At 40.5% G+C, this 27,645-nt stretch overlaps 1 protein-coding gene across 2 annotated transcripts; it reads right to left on the bottom strand.

Annotated features, from left to right (window-relative positions):
* On the bottom strand, positions 1-27,094 carry SAR1B (secretion associated Ras related GTPase 1B). 2 transcript variants are annotated; one of them, XR_014508443.1, is made up of 7 exons: positions 25,131-27,094; positions 12,837-12,912; positions 8,277-8,396; positions 6,680-6,745; positions 4,972-5,075; positions 2,748-3,929; positions 1-2,602 (listed from the first exon to the last, which is right to left on the bottom strand). XR_014508443.1 is itself a non-coding variant. In XM_083428957.1 (7 exons), exons 2-7 carry the CDS (start codon positions 12,892-12,894, stop codon positions 2,183-2,185), a joined length of 597 nt encoding a protein of 198 aa, XP_083285083.1. In that variant the 5' UTR covers positions 12,895-12,912; positions 25,131-27,094; the 3' UTR covers positions 1-2,182. The 2 variants fall into 2 exon arrangements, 1 of the variants encoding a protein (XP_083285083.1); XM_083428957.1 differs by having other exon boundaries at positions 1-2,299; positions 3,798-3,929.
* Positions 27,095-27,645: the final 551 nt, after the last annotated feature.

The raw sequence follows: 27,645 nt of genomic DNA, 5'->3' as shown, positions 1-27,645 counted from the left end.
TGTATTCAAAGCCCTAAATTAACTTTATTGGTACAATACTGGGACTCAGATAGTGATTCAAGCACAAGTAAATTAAAGAATGACTCTGCCTCTCACCAACAAACCTGAAAGTGTTATATTTTAAAATGATAAATCAAGAAAAATATTAAACACATGTTAACAGCAATAAGCCATATTTCAAGTTCTTTTGCAACATCTGATATTTAGGCACCTGTTTTCAAAAGCACTACATCAGCCCTCACTTGATTTTAGTGACAGAATTTTTTGTACTTATTGAAAAGATGTCTTCAATATCTGAAAGCCTTCTAAACAGACAAAGACTCTTCTTTCCATGGAAAAAAATGGAGCACTCACTTTGAACAAGGCTACAGAAGAAATATGCAGAATGAGCAATATGGGAAGTATAACCAAACTGTCAGTTCCTCCCTTAGAAGAGATTGTAGAAACTGTAACCTTGTACTGAAGTTGGAGAAATCTTAAAATTCTTAGCAGCCTCTCAAAATTAGTCCATCGTTTTCTCTAGGGAATGCCACATAGTTAAACCAGTTTAAAATGGTTTTACTTGCATAGTACAGTGGTAAGCAGAATTAAAATCAGGTACCAAGTAGCAGCAGCCATACTCGGATATAGATACATAGAAAAGCTATCCTTGAAGTCTCAACATTATAACAATCTCTGAACATACTTCAAAAATAAGTATTCGATGTATTACGTGACATAGGTTATGTTCGGGTGCCACAATAATTGTTTATTGTGACAGGAAGAAGCCAAGTCCCTGCTCCTCACATGACTCTTACATTAAGGAGATGCTTACTCTGCCAGGTTACTTTTGTAGGTAGTACCCCAGATCAATCACCTCTGCCAAGAATCTTAAACTATTCCAAAAATCACAACGTGGTACCTACTCATGAATGAGGTAACTGCAAAGCTTCTTCTCTGCACAACAGCTATCAATTTCATCAACCCATGAACAGTTCATTAAAGAAAGCATTGTATCATAGCCAAAATGGGCAACTAGCAATCTCCTTCCTAGGGAGTACTGGCTGATAAGAGATAACAAACACTGCATAGCAACTAACAGAATGCACAAACACTTCCAAGAGGAATAAAAACTGCTCAAGGTAGGGGGTATAACAGCTACACTCAGAGGCCTCAACATAGTGAAGAAAATCTAGAAAATCTAGGGGAAATTTAGAAAATCCAGAAAAACAAAATCTTGTAGATCTTAAGTGCTGAGTACACTGCCCTATTCCTTAGGCCAATGGACTGCCATCCTAAATTATCCACCTTTGCCACATCCCAAAACACTGTTTAACCTATGGATACAGCAGGGCACAAAGCCTTTTGTTCTTCCTGTGGTTCTTTAAATTCCTGCACGAAATCCAGGCATTCACTAGTACTATGATACCGTGAGATCATGGTACCTCTTGCTGTACAACGTGGAGAACTGTGAATGAATGCTGATATTCAGAAAACATGATTAAAATTAATTGGATTAATTCCCAGCAAAAAAGTAATCAGATAAATAAATTAAAAAATCTACAGTGCACTGAAATTATACTGCATTTCAAAAAGCTACCCCACATATTCACATTTTGAGACACCCTTACTAGGTTAAGACACAGTAAAATGAAGTATTTCCCATTAAAGATGTCAAGAAACGGGATTTAGTTTTATTGCATGACGTTGCATAAGAAAGTATATTATTGAAAACTGTAAGGCATCATGCAATTATCTGTAAGCTGATTCATTACTATTCTTTGAGAGGTTGTTATACACTCTACATTTATAAAACCAGTTTTGAAAAAAGTAGATAAAAATTTAACATGATGAGCATGACCAACAAGTCTGCAGAGTTGAGCTGTTAAAAAGTGCATTAAAAAAAAAACCATACTGAGCTAGAAAGTCACTGTCACACAAAAAAGGACTGCAGACAAAGAGACAAGCTATGAATCCCAAAAGAAAGTGGTTTTATAGGACTAGAGACTAATGTTACAAGATCCAAATTGACAAACTTGCTTAAAATCCATTTTCAGTCTTTACACTTAAAATTTAACACAATTGATACAATAATAAAAAAAATACGCTATTGTAACCAAAGTCTATTGAGTTCAAGTTATGTACACTGAGAGATCAAATAATGAACAGGCTTGGGATAGTATGTACTAATGTGATTTTGGCATTAATCAATGTATTGTGCCATCCAACGAAATCCTTCACCATAGCCTTGCCTCTTTAACACACTGCACATGAAGACTTCTAAGGGTCGGGTGTTCAATTCTTTCACTGAAACATTCCCCTGAAAATGACATAAAAAGAAGAAGGTGGGTCAATAAATTGAAACTCAATCTTTCCCATTTCTCTGTACCTTTTGAGCCTCAAGCAGCCAAACTGAATGACTTCCTATCAGCTGAGACCAATATGGTGACCGCAACCCTCTTCTGGCCAGTTCTCCAAGCCCTGTTAAAGATCACTACGGTAATCCAACCTAGAAGTTGGGTAGGGGAGCTATAATTGAAAACAATTCAGCCTTATAGTTCTTTTCACCTCTACCCCTCTCTTCTTTGGGACTGTCAAAGTCCCAAAGTTAACACCAGGCTTCCTCAACCTTGGCCCTCCAGATGTTTTGAGACTACAATTCCCATCATCCCTGACCACTGGGTCCTGCTAGCTAGGGATCATGGGAGTTGTAGGCCAAAAACATCTGGAGGGCTGAGGTTGAGGAAGCCTGGTTAACACACAACTGCCTTTGATTTTGCTTTCTCAATAAAAACTCATTTTCTGGGAAAACTCAGGTTCCATCTCTGTTGCACCCACCCTGCAAGTACCTTACAAGGGTGATCTGCTACCTATGCAGTACTGCTGTATGTTTTGGTTCTGTGCTAGTTTTGAGGCCTCTCCACTATACTAACAGGATTTCTCGCCTCTAGCAGAATAAAGTGCAGAGAGTTGAACTAGATGACCAACAGGACCCCTTCCAACTTTACAATTCTGTGATTCCATAAAGACACAACCACTGAGGGAATAGGTTCCCCTAGCGCTAGAATGCAAGTGTCTTTCTCTCCATTGTCATTCATGTTCACGGAGGGCTTATTTCCTGAGCATAGAAAAGTAGGTTTCAGATGAGTGGGTGGTAACATTTTCAGAAGCACAAGAAATAATAGAGAAATCTGCTTCTGGTATTCAGAGTTGCCTATTGTAAATGACACAACCCGGGTTATAATTATATTTAATTAAAATATTTAAAATAAACTTTGTTTAAAATTGGAACCCTTCGGTTTATTGCTAGAGGCATTAGCAAGAACATTTCACAAGGCAACAATTCAGATTTCCATTAGACAATTAGCTCTAAAAATTCTGTATTATATTAAAAGTACAATTTAACAAAGCCAGCTTGGCTTTATGGTGAACAAGTAATCTGTAAAGGCTTACTTGTTAGTGACTTATTTTAAAAAGGAATCTATGAAGTCCTGTAAGCATCCTTTTAATAATGCATCTTGAGAACAATATGGAACCGACAAAGAATTACCGTACTTTTCCATGTATAAGACTAGGTTTCCCCCCCTAAAAATAATATCAAAAATTAGGGGGTGTCATACTCTGGGCCATCTCCCCCCATTTTCTTAAATCTGAGTCCCCCAAAATAGGGGGCGTCTTACACATGGGGGCATCTTAGACGGAAAAATACGGTATATGCAAGCTTTCAGTAAAGCAGACCACAGAAACACTGGGGGGAGAAAATGATAGGCACATTGAAATTATGTATTTTGAAGCAATGGGGACAGGACAATTAATACCTTTCCTGTTGTCTGGCCATACAAACCGAACATCTCTCGTAGCCCTTCTTCACTGATGGCTTCTGGTCTGTCAATCTTGTTACCAAGAATTAGGATAGGCACGTTAGCAATAGTTTCATCTGTCATAAGTGCCTATGTAGAGGGGAAAGACACATGTGTTAGGTTTTATACATTCACATACAACATACATGAAGTGAAACTTCAAAGAGTCAATGGAGAAATGATGGAGAAAATTCTGACACCTTTAAAAATATTTCATTGAAGGATCTCTCTCACTCTTACATCAAGGCCAAAATATATTCAAAAATAGAGAGAATGGCCACATATTAATCAACCATAACATGGCTGTCCTCCATTAAACTAAACAAAGATTCATTAATTAACCAGGGAAGGAAAATAAAGCTTTACAGAACTGCACATTTAACAAATGTATAAAACCAGTAGAAATACCAAATATGATAGAAAGCTGTGAAAATCAAATGCAATCAGATAATCCAGTGACGGCTTGTGCCTAATGAGACTGGTGGGGCAGAAGGCAGGGAGACTAACAGTAGGTGGAGCCAGAGCCAACTAATTCTAGTTTTGTTCCCTTCATCCTATTTTCAGAGTTCTACAAGGACAACCTATAGACCAGGGGTCAGCAACCTTTTACAGCCATGGGCTGGTCCACCATCCCTCAGACCATCTGGACTATATTTTGGGGGGAAATAATGAATGAATTCCTATGCTCAGAGATGCATTTTAAATAAAAGAACACATTATACTCATGTAAAAACACGCTGATTCCTGGACCATCCGCGGGCCAGATTCAGAAGGTGATTGGGCCGCATCTGGCCCCCAGGCCTTAGGTTGCCTACCCCTGCTATAGACTACGGAGAATGAAGCTGACAGGTTGTACCACCCCTGGGGTGGTTTTAAATAGGAAGACCAACACTGCTGGGGCAATGTCCCATTTGCTCTTATGCACCAGTCTCCAGCAAGATAACCCTTCCCCCAAAAGTTCTCTTTTTTATTTTTATTTTATTGAGTTGTAGGGTCATATATGATGCTGTAGCCATACAGATGCAATGCCCCCCGTCCCTGCAAAACACAGACTCTCCCTCTTTTCCCCATCCATCAAAATGTCACACACTTCACTAGTATTTTACAAATACCAAGTACATTACTAACTCACATCAATTTCTTGCTTTGATTCAGCCAGTCTGTCACGATCTGCACAATCCACCAGAAAGACAATCCCATTGATGGCAGGCAGATAGTTTTTCCACACTCTGCGAGCTAACAAAAGAGAGTTATAAAGGAGCTGCAAGAGGAAATTATCTGTTATTCTTCTAACTCTATTCATAGTAACACCTCATTAAGGAGCAGAAACTTTAAAAAGGGCATTAGGAGATATATTTAAAAGCTTTTTTAAAAGCCCACTCTCTTTTGTTCTACAGTGTGAAGTACTGGGTTTAAAACTGAAAAACCATATTAATTTTACTGCAAGAAACAGCCTTAATAGCCATAAATCCACTTCTAAACGTGTGCTACAGTACATGGCTTGCAGGTTTTAAAAAAGAATGCTAAACTTTGTGGTAGAACTTAAAAAACACAACAAAATGGCCGTATTGCCATTAGAAATATTTATCTCCTAAATACGTGTTTATGGAAGACAATCTTACTCGGCTATGAGTGATCGCCAAAGAAGAAGAAGATTTATCTCCTAAAAAATTAAACCACCCCTAAGACAATAACATATTTTCTGTTTCAGCCTCTAATAAATTCTAGAAAATGCCCTCTTTGATCCACCGGATACCCAGTATCCATGCTGAACCAAGAAATATTTGAGGATCAGTTCACTTCAAGGGTGGGGGGTTGTATCCAATGTAGTCATTGTTATTGTGGAACTTTCTCTCCTTTCTTCCAAATCTTAAGAGCCTACCAAATCGGCTGTGGGGGTTCCCCAATCCCACTGGAACAGATTTTGGGGTCACAGGGGTAGGAGAGGAAGGGGGAATTTCATTGCATGAGCCAAAGTTGTTCCAGGAACACAGTGAACTGCATTGGATACAACTATTAACTTAAATCCAATCAATTGATCAATTGATCAAATTGCTGCCTTAACCTATTTTTATTGTGTATAATGAAAACAGAGGTGTTTCACAACTTTAAGCTCTCCAAAGAATCAGAGACTAATTAAAGGCACACATTGACTTTTATTTTAGCATTGCATTGAAAATTAAGTGCTGCAATAATCCTGGGCCTGTTAGAAAATTCTATCACCATAAGTGTAATGCACTGCTTCCATTCTATTAAGTACAAATATTGCAGTTGAAGCATCCTGTAGCTCATGTCAGTGTGTTGGTTTTTCTTTATCTTAAAGTGGTCAGTGAACGGGGTTGGTTAATTGAAGCTCACAGGTGTATGTTTGCAGTTTGACCTACTTAGCTGCACACCTGTGATCTCTTGACTTTTTGCCTAATTAGATAGGGAGTTACTTTCTGCACCGAATGCAGGAAGGGATGTGATAGGATAACTGATTATTTGAAAACTGTATTTAAGTTGATCATATGTTTTGTATGCTGCTGGTGAGGAGTGGTGATGGCTTGCAGCGTTTGGCTGTTACATTTTCAAAATTAAAACTAAGCAAAGATATTGCGGACAGCCTTTTATTTCTACGCTCCAGTTGCTGTGCACACTCTGTGTTGATGAAAAAGTCCAACATCCCACACACCTTACATGTGTATAAGTACAAGTAGACTACAGTAAAAATGTAATAAAATCAGGAATGTTTTCAGAATTGAAAATACACAACCCTCTTGCAATGCAATAACTTTTGATGTGCAACCAAGGAAGCTTAACATGTTAAAAGAAGACTTCTGCATGTTGACATCACTTACCTTGGGCATGTCCGCCTAGATCAAAAGTAGTGAAAGTCATACCAGCAATTGTCAGCTCTTCTGCAGCTGCAGAAACAGAAAATACTATTTTTCAAAACCCTATCTTACAGCAAACTATTCTCTAATAAAGGTAATAATCATACTGATAAACTATATTGCATTACAGTGGTACCTCGAGTTACAAATGCTTCAGGTTAAAAACTCCGCTAACCTGGAAGAGTTACCTCCAGTTGAGAACTTTGCCCCAGGATGAGAACGGAAATTGTGTGCCGACAGACCTCCGGAATGAATTAAGTTCGTTACTAGCGGTACCACTGTATAGAACAAGGGGATGAAACTGACCCTATACATGCTTCCTCGGAAGTAAATGCTACTAATCACCTGCAAGCATGCATAAGGTTGCTGTCTAACTCACACTGAACTGAAGAGTTTACAGTGGTGCCCCGCAAGACGAATGCCTCGCAAGACGGAAAACCCACTAGACGAAAGGGTTTTCCGTTTTGGAGGTGCTTCGCAAAACGAATTTGCTATGGGCTTGCTTCGCAAGACGAAAATGTCTTGCGAGTTCCTGCGGGGTTTTTTTCCCTCCCCCCCTTTCCCCCAAGCCGCTAAGCCTCTTAACAGCTGATCGCTAAGCCGCTTAACAGCTGATTGCTAAGCTGCTTATCAGCTGATCCACTAAGCCCGCTAAGCCGCTAATAGCCTTTTAGCAGCTAATCCGCTAATCCCTTAAGCCTTTAATAGCCGCTAAACCGCTAATAGCGCTAATCCGCTAAGCCGCTAATGGGCTTGCTTCGCAAGACGAAAAAAACCGCAAGACAAAGAGACTCGCGGAACGGATTCTTTTCGTCTTGCGAGGCACCACTGTATTCTGGTTCCCCATTCCTGATCTAGTTCAATAGTCTACTAAAGTCCTGAGATTTGAAGCAGCACTGGGCATGTTACAGTAGTACCTCGGGTTACAAACACCTTGGGTTACAAACATTTCGGGTTACAGACTCCGCTAACCTGGAAGTAGTACCTCAGGTTAAGAACTTTACTTCAGGATGAGAACAGAAATTGTGAGGCGGCGGCACAGTGGCAGTAGGAGGCCCCAATAGCTAAAGTGGTAAAAAGGTAAAGGTAAAGGTACCCCTGCCCATACGGGCCAGTCGTGTCCGACTCTAGGGTTGTGCGCTCATCTTACTTAAGAGGCCGGGAGCCAACGCCGTCCGCAGACACTTCTGGGTCACGTGACCAGCGTGACGAAGCTGCTCTGGCGAGCCAGCACCAGCGCAGTGCACAGAAATGCCGTTTACCTTCCCGCTATAAAGCGGTACCTATTTATCTACTTGCACTTAGGGGTGCTTTCGAACTGCTAGGTGGGCAGGAGCTGGGACCGAAAGATGGGAGCTCACCCCGACGCGGAGATTCGAACCGCGACCATGCAATCGGCAAGCCCTAGGCACTGAGGTTTTACCCACAGCGCCACCCGCGTCCCCTAGCTAAAGTGGTACCTCAGGTTAAAAACAGTTTCAGGTTAAGAATGGACCTCCGGAACGAATTAAGTTCGTAACCAGAGGTACCACTGTATGAGAGAAAGGATATATTGACTTACTTGCATGTAGTGTGGGGACATGTTGACCCAGTCTGCCATCTTTAAGCATATGTAGGAGAGTCGTTTTCCCAGCATTATCCAAACCAAGGAATACTAGTTTACCAGTTTTTTTGTACAGTCCTGGAAAAGATAAATGTATTTGATGAGTAAGTACTAATTTCCACAAGTGTCTCATCATAATAGAATGTCTGATGATTACATTTTGCTAAATGCTTATTTAGGATGGAACACAACAATTTCCCTATCATCACATAATCTCAAAACATTCTACAAATGTAAATACAGCCATGCAAGTATTCAGGATCAGGTTACTCTAGAAAAGACGGAAAGAGGATGACACCTTTAAGACAGGATATCATTCTAGCTCAAGTTTATCTGCTAAAACTAAGAGAAGAATGCAGCACAACAAGCGTAGGAGGCTCCATCTAAGAGCTCCACAACATTTGGGAAGGGATCATAGGTCAGTGACAGAGCAGCACATGCTTGGCATGCTAAGCTTCTAGGATTATTCCCTGACAATTCCAGATAAAAGCAACCAATATCAAGAGATGTGGAAAACCTCTGTTTGATATCTTGGGGAGCCACTGCCAGAGTAGACTATTGAACTAGATCAGGAATAGCGAACCTGCAGCTTTCTGGATGCTGCTTGGCTTCAGTTCCCATCAATTCCAATTTAGCATGGCCAATGGTCAGGAATAATGGGAGTCGAAGTCACTTGGGTATGTATATCTACATTATGAATGTTTGTGTTTTGATCCAGGCAGACATTCTCCTTAGCTGAACAACAAGTCAGCCCTCAGATGTTTCCTAACACATTACTATGATTATAATGCAATTATAGTTATGTTTCTAAAATGCCATTTTTAATTTAAGCCCGTTTGAATAATGAATAGAGAATAGGAGTCAACTGAACTGAGTTTTACTGAGCCAACTAGGCTGACCGTGAAAAAAGAAATGAGAAAGGGAAAGCTTCAGAGCTGAACACAAATCTTCAAGCAGAAATTGCAAAGATGAAAAGTGATAAAGCATCTGTTGAGTTCTAAAAGTTATTCCTTTCTCAATGAGTCAATTACCCCCTCCCCCACAGTGCCTATCTCCTTTTCAGAAACATTTAAAATTACTAATCATGTATTGCTCTGAAGGCCTGCAGAACAAAGTCAGTTTTGAGTGTGCTTTTCCCTCAATCATAAGAAAATGTAGCCTGAAAGGCTAAAAAACAACCTTCCATTAGCTGCATCATCACAAAATGAATGGAAAATGAATGCGTTTCAGAGCCTAAAATAAAACATCCTAGCTTAAAATTCATGCTTTATCCATGTATTGATTTTTTTAAGGTGAATCATGGAATTATAGAGTTGGAAGGGACTATGAAAGTCATCTAGTCCAACCCCCTGCAATGCAGGAATCTTTTGCCCAATGTGGGTCTCAGGTCCACAACCCAGAGATTAGGAGTCTCATGCTCTACTGACTGAGATAACAGGGGTTATTCACTTTTAACAACTTACCCATAAATGGTGAATTTTGACACTCAACTGGGAAGGGCCATAAATCCCAGGTGTCTCCACCTAGGGTTGGGAGAGACCTGTACCTGAAACCTTTGAGGGCCATTGCCAATCAGCATAGAAAATCCTGGACTAGATGAATGGTATAAGGCAGCTTCCTATGTTCTCTCTGAGCAGCTGCAGGGGATTTCAGAGAGCTCTGCTTACCCGGCAAAATTTCTGAACATCCAGTCTAGGAATAAAAGACGCTACCTTATACTGTATCAGACCATTGGTCCATCTATAGCCAGTGCTGTCTACACTAACTGGCAGCAGGATTGCTTTTTGAACTTTTGCATGCAAAATATGTGCTCGAACCAATGAGACACAGCCCTTCTCGTGGTTACTGCTGCCCCTGAGGAGGAGGAGGAGGAGGGTTCCCACCAGAGGGCCCCAATCCTCAGAAGCATGTAAAGGGCAGCAGGTGATGACAGCCACTTATGCTCCTCCTGAGCACCAGGGGGGCAGTGGTGGGAGTTCCCAGGGTGCTGGGGCCTCAGCTCTGAAAGTCTAGCTAACTTCACAAATGATGCTTCTCATACATAGACTATCTCTGTGAAAGAATTATGAACACAATACTATTTTAGACACATTCAGGATGTGATGAAAAGCACCAGCAGACCTTTAGATGAACTCCTTTGTGTCATAAACATAATGATGTGACACATTTGCTTCAAAATTGCAGTGAAACTCTTCACACTGCTGGTCCTAAATGGTTTATACAATCTATATTTTTAGCTTTTGCTGCCCTGCTCTTCAGTTCAACAGATTCTCAAATCGGCTTATGATGAAATTTAAAATCCACAATGAAAATCAGGAAAAAAACACCACTTTTTTAAAAAGACAGCAACCACCAAAAGCAGAACTTTAAAAAAGACCTAATAGCTTTTAAAAGTGCGGGGGGGGGGGAGAGAATAAAAATCTTTTTCATCTCTCCTTTCCTCCCCAGACTTGCAACCAGGGAAATAATTTAAAAGTGAGGAAGCTACCTCAGAAAAGACCTATCCAGGCCTGCACCAGATTTGAGAAGGTCCCTAGCATAGTGCCCTCCAGCGTGCATACACACACCACCATTTCTGTTTCCCAATGAAAGCTGCCATTGTAGTTTCCTACAATTCCTTGGACCACCTCTAAGTCAGGGGTGCTCTGGGGTCATGCTAGTCGAGACTGTTGGGGATTTGGGGGGTGTAAAACCAACTGGAAGGTAACAGGTTCTCTACCCCTCCCTTAAACTGTATTTGAAAATATATTGGCATTTTTTTTTTTAAGAACTGGATTATAATTCATTCTGTTCCAGGCAGTAATGTAACTACTCTATTTTGAACCAACTGTTGTTTCTAAACAGTCTTCAAAACAACCCCAAGTACAATGCACTACAGTAATGCAAACAGTGGGGTTGTGCTGTGTTTGCAGATAGTTTTTGAAATATATGTAAGTATGTATGTATGTATGTATGTATGTAAAGTTAAAGTGATTTATTCTTTTCAATAAGATGTATTTTACTCCTTTAGGAGTTTACAAATGCACCATCTTAAACAATTTCAATGTCCAGAGCTGCAATCCCATGCATCTTTATTTCTGAGCAAGGCAAGCCCCATTACATAGTTTAAATTTACTTCTGAGTAAACATGTGTAATCTGCAGTTCAGTGCTGGTTTGTACAATTTATTATGTTTGTCATGCTAGTGAGTAACCTAGATAGCTTTAAGAGGCAGTCTTAAAGAGTTCATCTGTTACAAAAGATCTGCCCCTAGCAAAACTGCAGCTCATAATGATTTGAAGGACAAAGTTCGCTGTTGCTAAGCGTACTATGATACAAAGGTGCCTTTATTGCTGCCAAACTGGACAAAGTCAGAAGGCCTATCAGGGGTGCAGGCAATTCAGCAGGGATAAGAGCATTTTACAATAACCAGTGGCAGTTTCAATCAATTAGAAAAGGTGTGTTCTCTCTTCAGGAAGACTTGTGAACAAGTACATTGTTAAGGCTTCGACAGGCCGCTTTAACATTTTATAGACCAAATTGAAAATGCTACTACATTTTAGTTTTTAATTGAGGCTTTATTACTATCCCCAATTCAGGGTATATATTTGCGGTACAGAAGCTAATTTATAGAAGCAGTGGTCAGTCTGTAATGAGAAGATCATAGTGATGATTAACTAGGGCAGGCTTCCTCAACCTCGGCCCTCCAGATGTTTTGAGACTACAATTCCCATCATCCCTGACCACTGGTCCTGCTAGCTAGGAATCATGGGAGTTGTAGGCCAAAAACATCGGGAGGGCCGAGGTTGAGGAAGCCTGAACTAGTGCATTGTAGAGGATTGGACAAGATGACCGTTGGGGTCCCTTCCAACTCTACAATTCTATGATTGTACTTAGTCAGTTAATTGTACTGCATGGACCAATGGTCTGACTCTGTATAAGGCAGGTTCCTATGTTTTTATTAACAGCACAACACGCTTTACAGTTGGCATCTTTCAGAAAAGAAAATCAGCTCTCAGAAGGATGCTGCCCAATTTGGCAGTGTCAAGCAGCTTCCTTTCTCACATTGCCGACTGAAAGTACTTTGCTTTCCACTCCAGCTTCCCATGTTTTGCAGAGCAAGGGAGAAGAACATGGCACATGGGGTTAAAAAATTAAACCAGAAATGGAACATGAGTGAGGTGGACTGCTAGCAGATATGTATCATGACAGTTGATTGTATCCAAGGCCGTCCTTCCATTCACAGACAGCTCTCTGATCAGCAGGGGGTTTCTTTGAAGGCAAGATGGAGGGAGGTATTTTTTGCTGGTTTCCCTTCCCTCCATAGTTCTCTCTGCTCCCCAAACTGGAGGGTCTCACAAGTCTCTGAAACAGATGGGTAATTGAATAGAAAGGGAGAATCTACCCCCCCATACCTCTCCTGCTTCCATTCATGAAAGCCTTTGCTGGATCAAAGAGCCATCCATGAATATATGGATATAATCAGTGTGATGGAAATGGAAGTAATCAGAAGTGTCCATTCCATATGTAGATGTCTTACCTAAAAACTGTAGTACACTACTGAAACCACTGTAAATCCAGTCAAATATAAAGGACATGTCCAAATCTTGCAGGTTCTGAAAGAAATCAAGAGAGAAGCCCCATACATCAAATGGCATTAACACTCTACTGAAATAACATTGAAAATGAATAGAGAAATGTGGAGTACTTGACGGAAATAACATAGCCAGAGATAAATCACTTTGAGTATTCAATACTGATGGATTGGAATCTTAAAAACTATTCTGGAGAGGCAAACTTTCTGTTTTGATGCTTTAAAAAAGAAAGAAAGAAAGATTAAGGCCACATTCCACTGAAATGCACAACTAGTTCTTCATGTCCAACAGGGTTTGAAGTGTCATTTTTCAGGTCCTCCATCCCTTGCACTCGGAGTAGGTGTGTGCATGCATGAATGTGAGACCCATACAATCTGCTCACCTACAGCCTTTCTCTGCAAGAACAGCACAATGTAGAAAGAAAAGCTGCAGTCTTCTGTGACTTTCTGTGACTAATGCAACTTGGAGTGCTTGTGGGAACAGCTCTTCTAGCATAAATCTGTTCATCAAAAGATCTCTCCAAAAGGCATTTTGAAGTAAGTTTTGTGGTATGCCAAGCATCTGTGCTACACAAAAGACTCAATGGGTATGTGGAAACCCCTTGACTTCATCTAAAATAACTTGGATCCAAGTCTACAGCAGCTATTGTAATATAATGGGATCATGTAAAAAATAAAAGTGAATTGCCTGTGTGGCTACAGTCCAGATACACACATATTTAGTGGGGTTTCCAAGGTCTGCTAATGTGGAAGTGCTCCATTAATGCACAAAAGTCACTTTCCCCCTTGTATTATTAACAATGGAGAGAGAACAGGATTGGATTCAGAAATCACAGAATCCAGAAGGCAGAAACAGGGAATTGAGTAGAACCCAAAGCCCAAAAATGCCAGTTTCATCTTTTTCCAAATAAAAGCATGTATCTTCTTACACAATTGGTAACATTGCTTAAAATGTACACAACCAATTATACTTTTTAATCTCATTCTAAGACTAGCATTGGTTCCACATCCCAAACTGTTATTGTGGCGCAGCATAAATCTAGTTTGGTTCCAGACTTCAGTGAATGGTAAGGAATATCACATCCAGAGGAGATAAAGAGTTATCATCTCTGCCAAGGGATTGTTGACCCCTTCTTTGATGTTTTACGAAATAAGAATTTACTTTGATAAAAGTGGTGAAATAGAGTTTAACACTCCTCCCTTCCATATGAAAATTTGGAAGTACTTTTTGTGAATCATAATTTAAATTCATGGCCATTCATGTTTATTTAACTAGGTAAAAGACCCAGAGGAAAACCAGGTCATTTGTTTAGAGTAACTGGCAATGCTAGCAAAAACAATTAAGTAGTTCTCCCAGCATAGCATAATCAATTTCATATAATTTTAGGTGGGGCATCTCAATTTCAAAATACAAGGAATGTGACCTTCTCCAGCCAGCCAACACAAGAGAAGACATCACAATATTATTCAAATTAAACTCTACTATTGCAGCTTGATGTGTTGTCTGAAAGTTCTCAGAAAAGTAACCAATAGTGCTGAGTATAACCACGGGGGGGGGGGGGGGGGCATTGTGAAAATCATTAAAATTTTCACACACTCTGAAAAAGAGCACTCTTTTCGGCCATTTTTGCTGGGGCTCCAAAGGACACAAAAGTATTTGCAGGAGGGTTAAACAACTGATGTATTCCTTCTTCGTCTCCATTCCATGTTAAGACAAAGCTAAGGACTTTGTTTGCCTTCTGTAACATCACCAACTAATTAAATCTACATGCTGCAGTGACATCATAGTGGCCACATGACTGGCTGGGACCTCAAAAAGAGAACACACAAAATGGTTTTGAATCAGTGGGGCAGCAAATCGGTTCACCACCTAACAGACCCTGAAAGCCCATTTTCCATGCCAAAAATATTCACCCAAAAAGTGTGTTACAGTAACTAATCAACATTCTGAGCACATCATGGTATGGAATTAAGTCTTAAACAGCCTTCAGCAAAGGGCACATCCTTCGAGCAAACCAAGATAATATCTCTCATTTGGAGGAGCAGGTTTTATTAGTTACAAACTAGGAAGCCTACAGGACTTATAGATTCTTATCTACTGGCCAGTGAACACTTCCCTCCAGTCTTAACTCTTAATTGTTTAGATTGCATGAGATTGGTGTACTTGTATTAGGGTTATACCATCCATCCCTTCCCTGCTGCCATTCATGTTTTGGGCTTCTACTCCCATCATGCCAGACCACTGGCCATTCTGGGAATAGTTGTCCAACACATGTGGAGAGTACCAGGCTGGGCTTATATCTATAGGGTTTCAATGTAAAACTGGGAGGAAACATAAAAGTACAGCAAGTGTCCCTTTGTTCCTGGAACTCTTGAACCAACAGCAAACCCTGGTCCAGACACACTCCACAAAGCATCTGCATCAGCCATTAAGAGATGAATTGGTATGAGTACAGCCAGGCCTGAAAGATCCTTTCGCCCTGAATGCGACTAGAAGCACCACAATTAAAACAGCTGCTGGGGGAGCAGTTCACTATCACCACTGCCGTGTCTAAGGAAACACGTGGATCCAAGTGACCCTGGCACTCTTATTTCCTTATCACTGCACTGTCATACTTCCAATCAAAATTAAACATGTCTTCAGCTCCTTGAGTGTTTGCATTTATAGCCTGCTCAGAAACAGATTGCAACACCACCAGGATAATTACTGATCGGGTTCAGTTTCCCTGATGGCACAGGAATTTGTGGTTACAACTTTTTATAAATGTTCACCCGTAACATCTGTGTGGATTGGGTCAGGTGATATGAGTTCAGAGTCCCTTGGCTGTAGTCAAGTGTAATCAAAACTTCAGTGATTCAGAGAAGACTCCAATGTCCATTTTTGTGACAAGACAATAGAAACTGCGAGAAAGCCACATAAGAGAAACTTTAAACCTTTCTATCACCTGGTGTTGCAACATGGAGATAGATGGTCAATAGTTTTTTTGAAGCAGCCAGAAACTATATCCAGATCGCAAGGACTAGATCCTTATTTTCTCTTTTGAGAACTGCAGTGCTCAGTATTGTGCATGAAAAACATTTGAAAGAGGAGAAAAAACAACTGCTTCCAACTTGCTGCTTTATTTTATTGAAGTCCCTAGAACTCATTACATCTCTCGAATGCACTCTGAACTTCTGAAATACTTTAAATTACCACAAACAAACTGCAAAGGTGGCACTCATGTCCTTTCAATCCCAGCAATGCCTATATACTGGCCTCTCCCATGAAAATATATACACTCACAGATTTGCAATACATCCACAATAGCCATTGGCCACAAATTTATTATTATCCCACTTACCTCATTAATATTAACTATCTGGAAACATAGAAAGGCTGAATAAGAAAAAAAAACTGTTTTACAACACTTCCTCTCCCTGCTCACCAGGAATAAAATAATAATCACCATAGGTGATCTGGTAGTTTCTCTTTACAAGTCTGGGATAACATCTTACCGATTATGATACAAAGTAGCCAAGGCAAAATTCAACAGTGGATCAAGACCTAAAACAGCTCTATAGCCACTGTTATTAGGAGTGAGGAGCTATGTTTTTCCTAGATTCCTGAAGACTATTATTAATTATCAAAAGACCCCAGAACCTTCTGTTGTTAACATAAAAAGCAAAGATCTATCACATGAAGTGTAACAAGAAAAAACTAATATTAGGACCTGTGCTGTGCTTCCCCTTATTAGAAAAAACTGACAACCTGATCCTATGTTTACTCAGAACTAAGTACCACTGACTTTGATATGATTTACTCCCAAGTAAGACTGAATGGGACTGTGCTGTAAAAGGCTAGGCTAAACTATACAACAACTGATTAGATACAAGATGCATTACAAAGAAAACATTAAGGACAGAACATGCTCATCACATGAACTCCACATTACACAACGGCACGTCTAAAACTGACACTTACATGACTGGAAAGCAAAGGTCAAGAACAAGCAAACACAGCAGTACATACACGTCATCTGATTTATTTATTGCTTGAACAAAATACCGAACAGGAAAAGCTTCCAAGAGGTTTAGAAAAACTATCTACTCAAGTAACATACAAATCAGTCCACAGGGTGTGATGCAAAATAACTGCTCATATTTCAGAGGTGAAAATAACATGACTAGGCTTTAGGAAGTTGAGCTGGAAGGATCCTTTTGGGTTAAGCAATCTTGTAAATCAAAACAGAGGCCTCTGGAGATTTTATTTAAAGTTACACTTAAGTGCAACACACTATATAAGAGAGGAAATTGATATATTGGATTGAAACTATGGAGGGGGACCACAGTAGAGAATATATCCAGCACCCAAAGTGGACATTTCTATTGCTAAATGGGAAATTACATATCTTACTGAGAAGCTTGATACTTAAAGGTAGTTTGTTCTTCTATAATTGCTGCCCTATGCTCCTTGCAGAAGGACAGACAAGATAGAAATGATGCAGTAGTAACAACAACAACAACAACAATCTACAAGAGTGAAATTGAATATATCTACCATGGAAAAGAGGAGGAGAAAGAACCATAAAAATGCAATAGTGCAGATGGCATGAACGATTAAGGATTTTGTCACCAGATATCTTTATATAAAAATCCTGTTTGGGTCTTTCATGCTGAGACATATTCAAGCCTAACCAAAATAAAAGACATATGCAGTTGTTTGAGGAAAAACGCTAAGTTCCCATATGGCATCTCCTGCATGAGGAGTGTCGGAGATTGCGGCACAGAAGGAAAGTCCCACCATAGCTTTACCGTTTGTTCATCCAAGTCACTCTAGGTTAAGCAAGAATTCGAACCAGGTCTGGATACTGGGCCCACCCTGGATCTTCCATGCACTGTAACACTGGCCTCTAGCACAAGTTGTGGAATGGGTCAGGAATCTTACACACCTCATCACATGAAGTAAACAAAGGATAAGGGAGGGCATCATTCCTTCTGCCGTTTTCATAGAATCATAGAATCATAGAGTTGGAAGAGACCACAAGGGCCATCGAGTCCAACCCCCTGCCAAGCAGGAAACACCATCAGAGCACTCCTGACATATGGTTGTCAAGCCTCTGCTTAAAGACCTCCAAAGAAGGAGACTCCACCACACTCCTTGGCAGCAAATTCCACTGTTGAACAGCTCTTACTGTCAGGAAGTTCTTCCTAATGTTTAGGTGGAATCTTCTTTCTTGTAGTTTGGATCCATTGCTCCGTGTCCGCTTCTCTGGAGCAGCAGAAAACAACCTTTCTCCCTCCTCTATGTGACATCCTTTTATATACTTGAACATGGCTATCATATCACCCCTTAACCTCTTCTCCAGGCTTAACATGCCCAGCTCCCTTAGCCGTTCCTCATAAGGCATCGTTTCCAGGCCTTTGACCATTTTGGTTGCCCTCCTCTGGACACGTTCCAGTTTGTCAGTGTCCTTCTTGAACTGCGGTGCCCAGAACTGGACACAGTACTCCAGGTGAGGTCTGACCAGAGCAGAATACAGTGGCACTATTACTTCCCTTGATCTAGATGCTATACTCCTATTGATGCAGCCCAGAATTGCATTGGCTTTTTTAGCTGCCGCGTCACACTGTTGGCTCATGTCAAGTTTGTGGTCAACCAAGACTCCTAGATCCTTTTCACATGTACTGCTCTCAAGCCAGGTGTCACCCATCTTGTATTTGTACCTCTCATTTTTTTTGCCCAAGTGCAATACTTTACATTTCTCCCTGTTAAAATTCATCTTGTTTGTTTTGGCCCAGTTCTCTAATCTGTCAAGGTCGTTTTGAAGTGTGATCCTGTCCTCTGGGGTGTTAGCCACCCCTCCCAGTTTGGTGTCATCTGCAAATTTGATCAGGATGCCCTTGAGTCCATCATCCAAGTCGTTGATAAAGATGTTGAATAAGACCGGGCCCAAGACAGAACCCTGTGGCACCCCACTAGTCACTCTTCTCCAGGATGAAGAGGAACCATTGATGAGCACCCTTTGGGTTCGGTCAGTCAGCCAGTTACAAATCCACTGAGTAGTAGCATAGTCAAGACCACATTTTACCAGCTTCTTTACAAGAATATCATGGGGCACCTTGTCAAATGCCTTGCTGAAATCAAGGTAGGCTACATCCACTGCGTTCCCTTCATATACCAGGGTTGTAATTCTGTCAAAAAACGAGATCAGGTTTTGCTGCTGATTACCTATTGCACATTTCAATACTGTATTTGCTAATGTCCTATTCTAATGGCCATTACCATGTGTTTGGTGCAATGTGGCCTCCACAGTGATGTTTGAGATATCCAAAGAAATGGATCAGCCTGACCCAGGTTCTTGTGGTTAAAACTCTTCTTTTCAATGAAGCTTGCACAGGTCAGATCGAGTATCAAAACCCCACAAAACACAGCTGGTGTTCTTTATTTCAGAATGCTATGGCTTTGCCAGATATAAATCAAGATACAGCAGTGCTTTTTTGAAAGGTTGATTTTTTGAAAGGTTTTCTCCTCTAAGAAAAATTACGGAAAGAGTTAACATATAATCTGATTGCACTTTAGCCATTGTACTTTGTGCACCTAGAATTGTAGAAATTCAATCTTCTAGAAACAGCTTGGCAAATGAAAGTTTAAAGTCTACTGTGTGACTCTGCAAGACTCACAGCAGTTTTATTGAACTTTGTATTCTAAGAACTGCCTGTATTTTCAACTAATTTTCTATTGATGATTGAGTTATATTCAAGTAAAGCAGAAATATATTATGGTCTCTGGAAGCTAAGTAGTATCCAATTACCTTGGAGAACAAGAAAGTTTCCAGATGAAATATTTCCATATAAATCAAAACTGTGATTTATGTAAGCCTTTTTTCTATGGCTATCTGGTTACAGCACAATGTAGTGAAACCTATTAGATGGTCATGCATTATTTGAGAGCTACCAAAGGGTGAGGTAGCACCTTTTATTTGAAAAACAGAAGCTGACCTGAACCTGCAGGCTTCTAATTCTACAAGCTATGCTAAGCATCTTTATGTAACTTCTGTAACTGAATACTGCTTACCAATCTTTGATGTCTCAATAACCAGTTAAGTTTCAAATCTCAAGTAAAATGGAATCCTGGTAAACCTTAATTAGTGCTAATGGAGATTTTGGTAGGCTTCAGACTGACAGGGTATGAGCAGTGACAATTCACGCACCAGAACAGAAGAACTGGGGACAGGGGGAGGTATATGACACCCAGTCTCTTAACTATAGTTAAGAAATTGACTACGCCCAAGTTAATGAAATTATATCATGTACACCACTTCTGTTTCCCTCCCTTTCCTCTGTATCAACTTTTTGATTGTAAGCTCCATAGGGCAGGGCCCATGCCTCTCATACCTTGCAAATTACTTTTGTGCATTGATGGGGCTATAAACAAACAGTGAGCTCTAACTAGTCCATCTCCACCGTGTGTGTATGTGTCCCCTATGAATGAACATAGTCATAGTGATCTATACCAATGGGGTTCAAATTTCTCAGACCTTCAGTGATCCCATTTCTTATGGCTGTTCACAGAATCTCTGCTCATCTTCCATTGAATCCTTGTGTGTTACTGTTTCGACCTAGTCATTGCCCCATATGTGCTGACAGGCCTTCCTAGAACACACACCTCAACCCCTTCACAGCTGCACATTGCAAGGCAATACTAATGATGACAGACAAACTGCCTATCAGGCAGCTCACCCACCACTAATAATCCTATCACTGTGGAGCTACCAAGCTTTTATGGAATTCCAAAGTTTTGTGAACACAGTTTGAAAACTGCCACCTTATTATTGAAGGGCAATTCCGTAGTGACCAATATAACATCTGGAAGCTTATGTACATAACATTTGTGTTTTAGCTACTTTTATTTGAACTCCAATTAACATTAAACTATTTGTGTGGTAACTTTATTGATCTTCCCTCCAAAACAAAATCAGTAAGTATTTTTAATTTAAATACTTCCTTTTTCTTGTTTTTTTTTAAAGATGTGACCAACATGACAATCTTGCAACCTTAAGAATTTACCTATAACTTTAATAATGTTATTGTCTTTAAAAAAACAACAATCAAAAAAAGAAATCCATCTGCAGCAATATATGTAAAAAGCTAATGTTTCACGGACAAGAGTCAATCATATGCTGATGTTTCTTGGGAACTGTGGAAAAATGGTTTTCTGTCAAATGATCTGTGACCACTATAACTTGTTACAATTCAATGACAGACACTTACAAATAAATGCCTCCAAGCAAGAGCCTATGTATATGACATTTAACTATGCATTGACAAGTCAGCATCAAGTCCATGTAGAAAATTGTAATGTCATTATTTGTTTCTTTTCAACCCAACATTTATCATCATTTGCAGGGAAAACAAAGGTCACAGAAATCCCCTTTTTAAGATGATGATTTCATATCGATGAATATAATCTGGCATCATTTGGCCAACAAATTTTCATTTAAATTTCTCTGCCTCAAACTTAACAACGAAGTTGCCAGCTGACACCAATACTTCAGTGGCTATTTCTGCTTCTGCATCCTTTCAGGATAACCACATTTTCCATAGGGGAAGTATTTCCTGTGCTTGTGGCTTGTTTTAAATTACCTGAAAATTTCATATACACTTTGTGTTCAAGCCTGTTTTCAAACTTTACAGGGTTGTACGGCTCCCTAAGGCAAGGCAAGATATCTTCAGCATTTTTTTTTTTTTTTGTGAGGGGGATATATCTGAGGAGAAGATAGAAGCCCCTATATGCTTCAAGAAATGGGGTGGGATTCTAGTAGCAACATCAATTCTACACTTTTCCAAACCACACCTAGTTTGAACTTACTAATAATTAACCTAAAAGGTTTCCCAACTATTAAATATATTGCCTCCCTTTTGAAAGCAGTAACATATATCCACTTCTCATCCGACCTGTCTTTCAGATTGTAAGCTTCTTACAAAACCTCCTTAAGATGCCCTACATGGTACAAATTTTAGGCCCAATCATTATTAAATTCTCAGGGAAGGAATTATGACAGTCCTAAGAAGGGATTTAAATGACACATATGACAACATATTTACGGTATGTAAGTTGCACATTGTGGTGTAATATGAGTCACAATAACTGTTGCATATAATATACATTTCAAGTAACATTTTATAACTATTATGCACTGTATGTGACCTGTTGTAAGAACATATGGCTGGGCTAGTAGAGTGTGTGTGTTAGTTTTCTATGTATGGCACTCAACGTGTTTTGTCACTTTCAGACCATGGCCAGTGCTGGATGATTTGAAAGAAACATACCAGAAGGCTCAAGGCAATTATTTAGTAATCCAACCCCTGCCATTCACTGCTTAGGTTTGAGTAATCAGAAGTATAAGGACACCTTGGGAGTAGTGTTGCAATTGTTTGGCTGCCTTGCGTCTATCATCTCTGTCTCAATCTTTTAACACAACTGCATTCCTACCTTTCAACATGTAAGCAGCAACCTTTCTTGAAGTTGCACTACTACAATGCTAAAGCTAAGAAAGTATATGGGTCATGCCATGCAAACACTTATTTTTTACACATTCTTAAAAAGCTAGCCTGCTTCATAGCACTTTGTAGTGGTATATATGTATAACAGATTAAATACAATTATTTTAATGCCAATTAGATTCACTATCAGAGAGATGGTGGCACTTCTGTATTCATTATATAATGAGGTGGTAATGGTGATCAACTAAAACTAATTTAATACTGTTTAAATTTACCTTGAATGAATTTCATTTTTTATTGATTCATTCCATTTCACCTAATGCTCCTTCCACCCAAAAAAGGTAGAGTTAGTAATGCAAAATAATCTACACTGACATATGTCATCAGATTCTTAAATGTTAGGAAATCAAAGTGAAACTTCCATGCCTGACCTACAGTGACCTACATATGACTAAGATTGCAAAATTACTTCTTAGTAAGAAACAACTTCTTACAAATTCCCACAGCAGAACTTACAATTTTAAATAGACGTGTGGTTAATGTTTAGTGTACTCCAGAGTCCATTTAAATACTAGCATATTGATTTGGTATGCATTACATTCTACAAGTAATTGATGTTTTCTTTAAATACAGACCTCTTTCTTGTATACTATTTTGCTGTTGTTAATCTCTGAAGACTTCGTAACTTTCTACCAATGTAACACAATGCCTGCCTTCTTTTCCACATTAAATATTAGAAATATATTAAGCTTTATATCAGTGAATAATATTTTTCAGTTTGCCTTCTGGTTCAATTCATTTTTTGAACTTCTGACACATGCATAAATTTTCCCTCATTTGTTCTAAATTAATTCACCTAAAATTCCTACCACCAAACATCAGGTCCACTAATGTGATATCTGCATTCCTACTTCATTGATAAACAAATTTAAAAGTAGGAGGGTGAGTCTAGAAAATCCTGATTACAAACACTACATAGTTAAAGCATGTTCAGGGGGAACTAATTTGTATTAAGCAATCGTAATATCCATACCTATGATTTTTAACAAAGGAACACAGTCCCCAGGAAAAGCCTCCTAGCCTGATTTCCACATAAGAAGCATGAAAACATTTTAATGAGCTGGTTGAGTAATGAAATATGTTTTAATACCAGTTGTAGGAAAACAAGCAAACGGAAGCACTTCTTAATAGCTAAATTATAATTGTATTTGCTAGAAGCAAACAAAGTTCAATGGGATTTCCTTCCTGGTGCAAGTAGCGTTAGGATTGCTATCCAACAATACTTTTGATTTGCTTCCAGGGTAGAGCTGCAGGAACCAGTGATACTCCAGATGGTGCTAGATTACTACTCCCATCATTCCTGACCATTGATCATACTGGCTGGGGCTGATGGGAGCTGGAGTCTAATACAGTAGTATCTGGAAAGCCTAAGGTTCATCACGCCTACTCTAAGTGACTTCAGATGCCCCAGAAACAGCAGTGAAGAGCGGACAAAATATTAAACGAACTATAAGTTTATGGGCTATTTATCACTTCATGTATGCGTTTAATTCTGTACAAAATAGCCGATGGGATAACAAAGGTTATTATAAAAATTATGGTGTGCTTTCTCCTTCTCCCAAGCTGCTATATATACTACACTATAATAGCCCACCAGCACCAAGACAGCAGTTTCTAATTTTCAATTAAGCCAAGTTCTTCCCATACAGCTAGTGGTGTGTCTTCTGAGCTTCCCACCACTGAGAATGTATCAGTATTAAGCCTTTTGTTTCATAATTATCAATTGGAAGATTTTGCCAACTGACATCTTATCTGAGAACATCATGTCCTCAGTGAGAACATGTGTGGCCATGGGCACAGCTTGCCAGCTTGGTCCAGAGGTGGTGCGCTTGGCTTGACCCGACTTATGTTTATGTGGGAGGTTACCTGGGCAAATCACTCTGAGTTCCGCATCCGTATATGGAAATGACAAGGGCCTACCTCACAGAACTGTTGTCAAGGGTGAAAGAAACAGAAACCGCCACACATGTTTTTAGCTCATTATGTGTGCTATAGCAGTGATTCATTAGTGGCAACTTGATATGTGACAGCGGCAAAGGTTACTACTAGTCAAATCACCAACCCAGTTTCACCCTTCGTGCTCCCTGCACTGACTCATCATATGACAACTGGGCAAGGCACCATACTTGGTTTCCTTTCTAAATTGCAAGTGTCCTTTAGTTAGGCAAAATGCATGACAGCACTGATGAACTACGCAGCCACCAACATCTATTTTAAAATAAATAAATAAAAGCCACCATCATAAACAAAACAGGGAAGAACATAAAGAAATAAAGAGGGGGGCAGGCAATCGAGAGACAAGGGAGGGTGCGGGGGTATTGGGGGCAAGTGAGAAAAGGAGAGGGGAAGAAACAGCACGAGCTTATTATTATTGTTATTATTTTAGTGGGAAGGGGAAAGAATCAGTGGGGCGAAAGAAGGGATCTTTTGCGAGAAGGGGCAAACAATATCAATAAGAGCACAAGCAGAGCCAAGGGGTCGGGCAAGGGAGGACTGGGCATGGGGTGGGGGGCAGCAGAGGTAAGGTGGGAGTATATGGTTAGCAGGACAGACCCGGCAGAGAGGGCTATGGGGCCGGAGAGTCGTCGCGGGGCTCTGTGGGGAGGACAGGCCAGAGGCGGCGAGAGAAAGGGGAGACAGTCGCTGGCCAACCACCTTCCCTCCCGGCCGGCAGCCCCGCCGCCAAGCGCCACTCACCCGCTACCGAGAGCCTGGGATCCGGGCCAGTCCGTCTTCAGCTCCGCCCGGCACCAACACAGGAGCCCGAGGCCGCTCCGCTCGGCTCTTCTCCTCTCCTCCGCTCCGCCCCTCGCCGGCTCCTTCCTTCCGGGTCCCGTCGGATTACGGCAGCCGCCGCCGCCGGTAGTTGAGCCGCCGCCTCCTCTTTCTGCTGTGGATGATCGGGGTCGGCCGGTAGGGCGTTTTGCCTCTGGCTGGGTCGCCCTCGAGCATCCCGCCCCCCAACGAAGGCTGCTCCTGTTCCAGACGCTTCTCGTTCAGAAAACAACCGCCACCATCGCCCTATAGCTGCTTTCAAGGGGTCTATTCGGAAAGAGGGTCCTTTCCCCTCAAGAGAGCGGGGTCTCGCTGGAGGGCTGCGCCTTCAACCCAAATCCGCGGTTACTCCTTCAGATCCTTTGTTAGGCAGGTTACACCCACTCCTTATTTCCTCACCCTTTTATTATAGTTGGGTGTTTTAGGGTTCCAAGCCCCCCCCCCCACAATATTTACCACGGGGCCAAGAGCAACATTTGAAAAATGAGAGATATTACTAGATCTGGTGGTCCTAGATATCACTAGGCCTTGCATTGAGTTCTTTGCAGCGCAAGCCTACTCAGAAGTAAGTCCTCTTGAATTAAATGACGTTTACTCCCAGGTAATAGTTATGGAGCAGGTGAAAGTGTTCCTGCTACCCTGGGGTCTGTCAAACCACTGTAAGTCACAAGAGCCCTGCTAGTATGTCTGGGTTGTTGCTATTTTATTTTATTTTATTATTTATTGCATTGTACTTTGGTATTTGTATTTACTGTAGTTTTGCTATATTTTCTTTGTAGTAATCATTTCATCACTTTGGGGCCTGTGACCAAAAAGCAGTACAGAAAATAACCAATGATGATGGCTGGTTTGCAGTCCCACACTGTCTGTGCCTTTCCCTTTCAGGATGTCCTCCACCCCAGATGCTATGCAATTAGGACTTTGACATTGCCACATGTGTTTGTATGTCTGTTGCCAGGGTGTGGGAAGCAGGAATCCCTTTGCCTCACACTGTTATGATCTGGCTTCAGCTGCCCTCAAAATGGGACTTTCAGTAGGGAGCAGGGAAGTTGAAAAGCTCAGACACAACAGCCCTTCCTCATTCAGATCCTCTGGACTGTGAAGGAACAGGCTCTCAGGGTGCACAAGAGTGCATGTTGTTGCCAGGGTACATGAAGCAATCATTTGGAGATTGGGGGGGGGGGGGGAGAGAGATGGAAAGAAGGGGGGAAAGCAGAGGGCAGAGCCCACTGGGCATTTAGCTCTGTTGGGATGCTACCTGGTAAGGATAGCTTATCAGGCAACATTGGGGTGAGGTAGTAGGTCAAGTGGGGTGCCCCTGCTACCCTTTAATATACAAGCCTTTCCTCGACGTGACTCACTTGTTGAAATGTTAGGCATTTTATATAATAAAACATATATAATTATATGTTTTTGGTCATGTATTGCTTTTTAGAACGCTGAATTTACACCCTGGGACACTTCAGTCAAACATCAAATTAGGTAGATTTCCAGGGTGCAGAGGGATTGTTAGCAACTCTGCAAAGGATCATAGCCTTAAGCCCACTAATTTCATTAGATCATCTTAACTGTGTGCTGAATTGTGGTTAGGATGTGAATATAAGTAAGGTCCAATTGCTATGTTCTTCTTTGTAAGCATGGCATATTAGCTGGATGTAAAGATAATAATAATCTGGGCACTGAAATGCTGCATTCAGGAAGTCTTGGTAAATAATCTGGTAGTCTTATTTTGCAAAGTATTGTTTGCAGCATGAGAAAAAGAATGCCTGATTACCTTGATTCTTCCCATTGTATAATATTTCCTTAACTTTCAGCTGTTGCATGGTTTAAGTTTTCAGTATTTGATCAACAAATGTCTTCTGTACTCAAGTATTAAATAACTCAAGCGGTTGGCATCCTTACATGTAACTTTGTAACTGGGGCCAAGAATGGAATGCACTAAACTACATTACTCTACTAACATCATTCCAAATAATTTTAGAAAATAAAATAGTTCTGTGATTAGGAAATGCTTTACTAGGCAAATATTTAAAAGGGTTAGGTAACATTTGTATTGTTCAGGGCAATTATAAGTAAAATTAATGTGGTTTGGAGTTTCGTGCTTGGTTTCTTCCCTTTCAGAAAAAAACTGAAAATACAAGGTAAATAAGACTTGACTAATTAATGGGATAGGAATAAAGCTTAGTCAGTGTGGCCTTGTGTCAGGGGAACGGCCCATCGCCCATCTGTAGAAAATTCAGCATGCCAATGTGCCACGTTCATCAGAAACATTGTCAGGATATCGGTCATAAGAATCTAGCAACCATGTTCTTCTCTCGTCATTAAACACTCCCTCCATTAAACACAAAAAAATGATTGTGGCCTTCCTCCACGATAGAAAGATTGCATCATGGAAGCGACTTCTTTCACAAGTCACTTGCTAAGGATGCTTTTTGGT

The sequence above is a fragment of the Podarcis tiliguerta genome (assembly GCF_965153285.1).
Source record: "Podarcis tiliguerta genome assembly, chromosome: 2".
NCBI lineage: Eukaryota > Metazoa > Chordata > Lepidosauria > Squamata > Lacertidae > Podarcis > Podarcis tiliguerta.
Note: the sequence above shows the minus strand (reverse complement) of the source record. Positions and strands in the feature narration are given on the sequence as shown.

Coding starts and splice junctions, on each gene's coding strand:
- SAR1B (XM_083428957.1), bottom strand. CDS start 12,894: ATGTCCTTTATATTTGACTGGATTTACAGTGGTTTCAGTAGTGTACTA. Junction 6,746..8,276: donor TGTCCCCACACTACATGCAA/GTAAGTCAATAT, acceptor CTGTTTCTGCAG/CTGCAGAAGAGCTGACAATT. Junction 5,076..6,679: donor TCTAGGCGGACATGCCCAAG/GTAAGTGATGTC, acceptor CTCTTTTGTTAG/CTCGCAGAGTGTGGAAAAAC.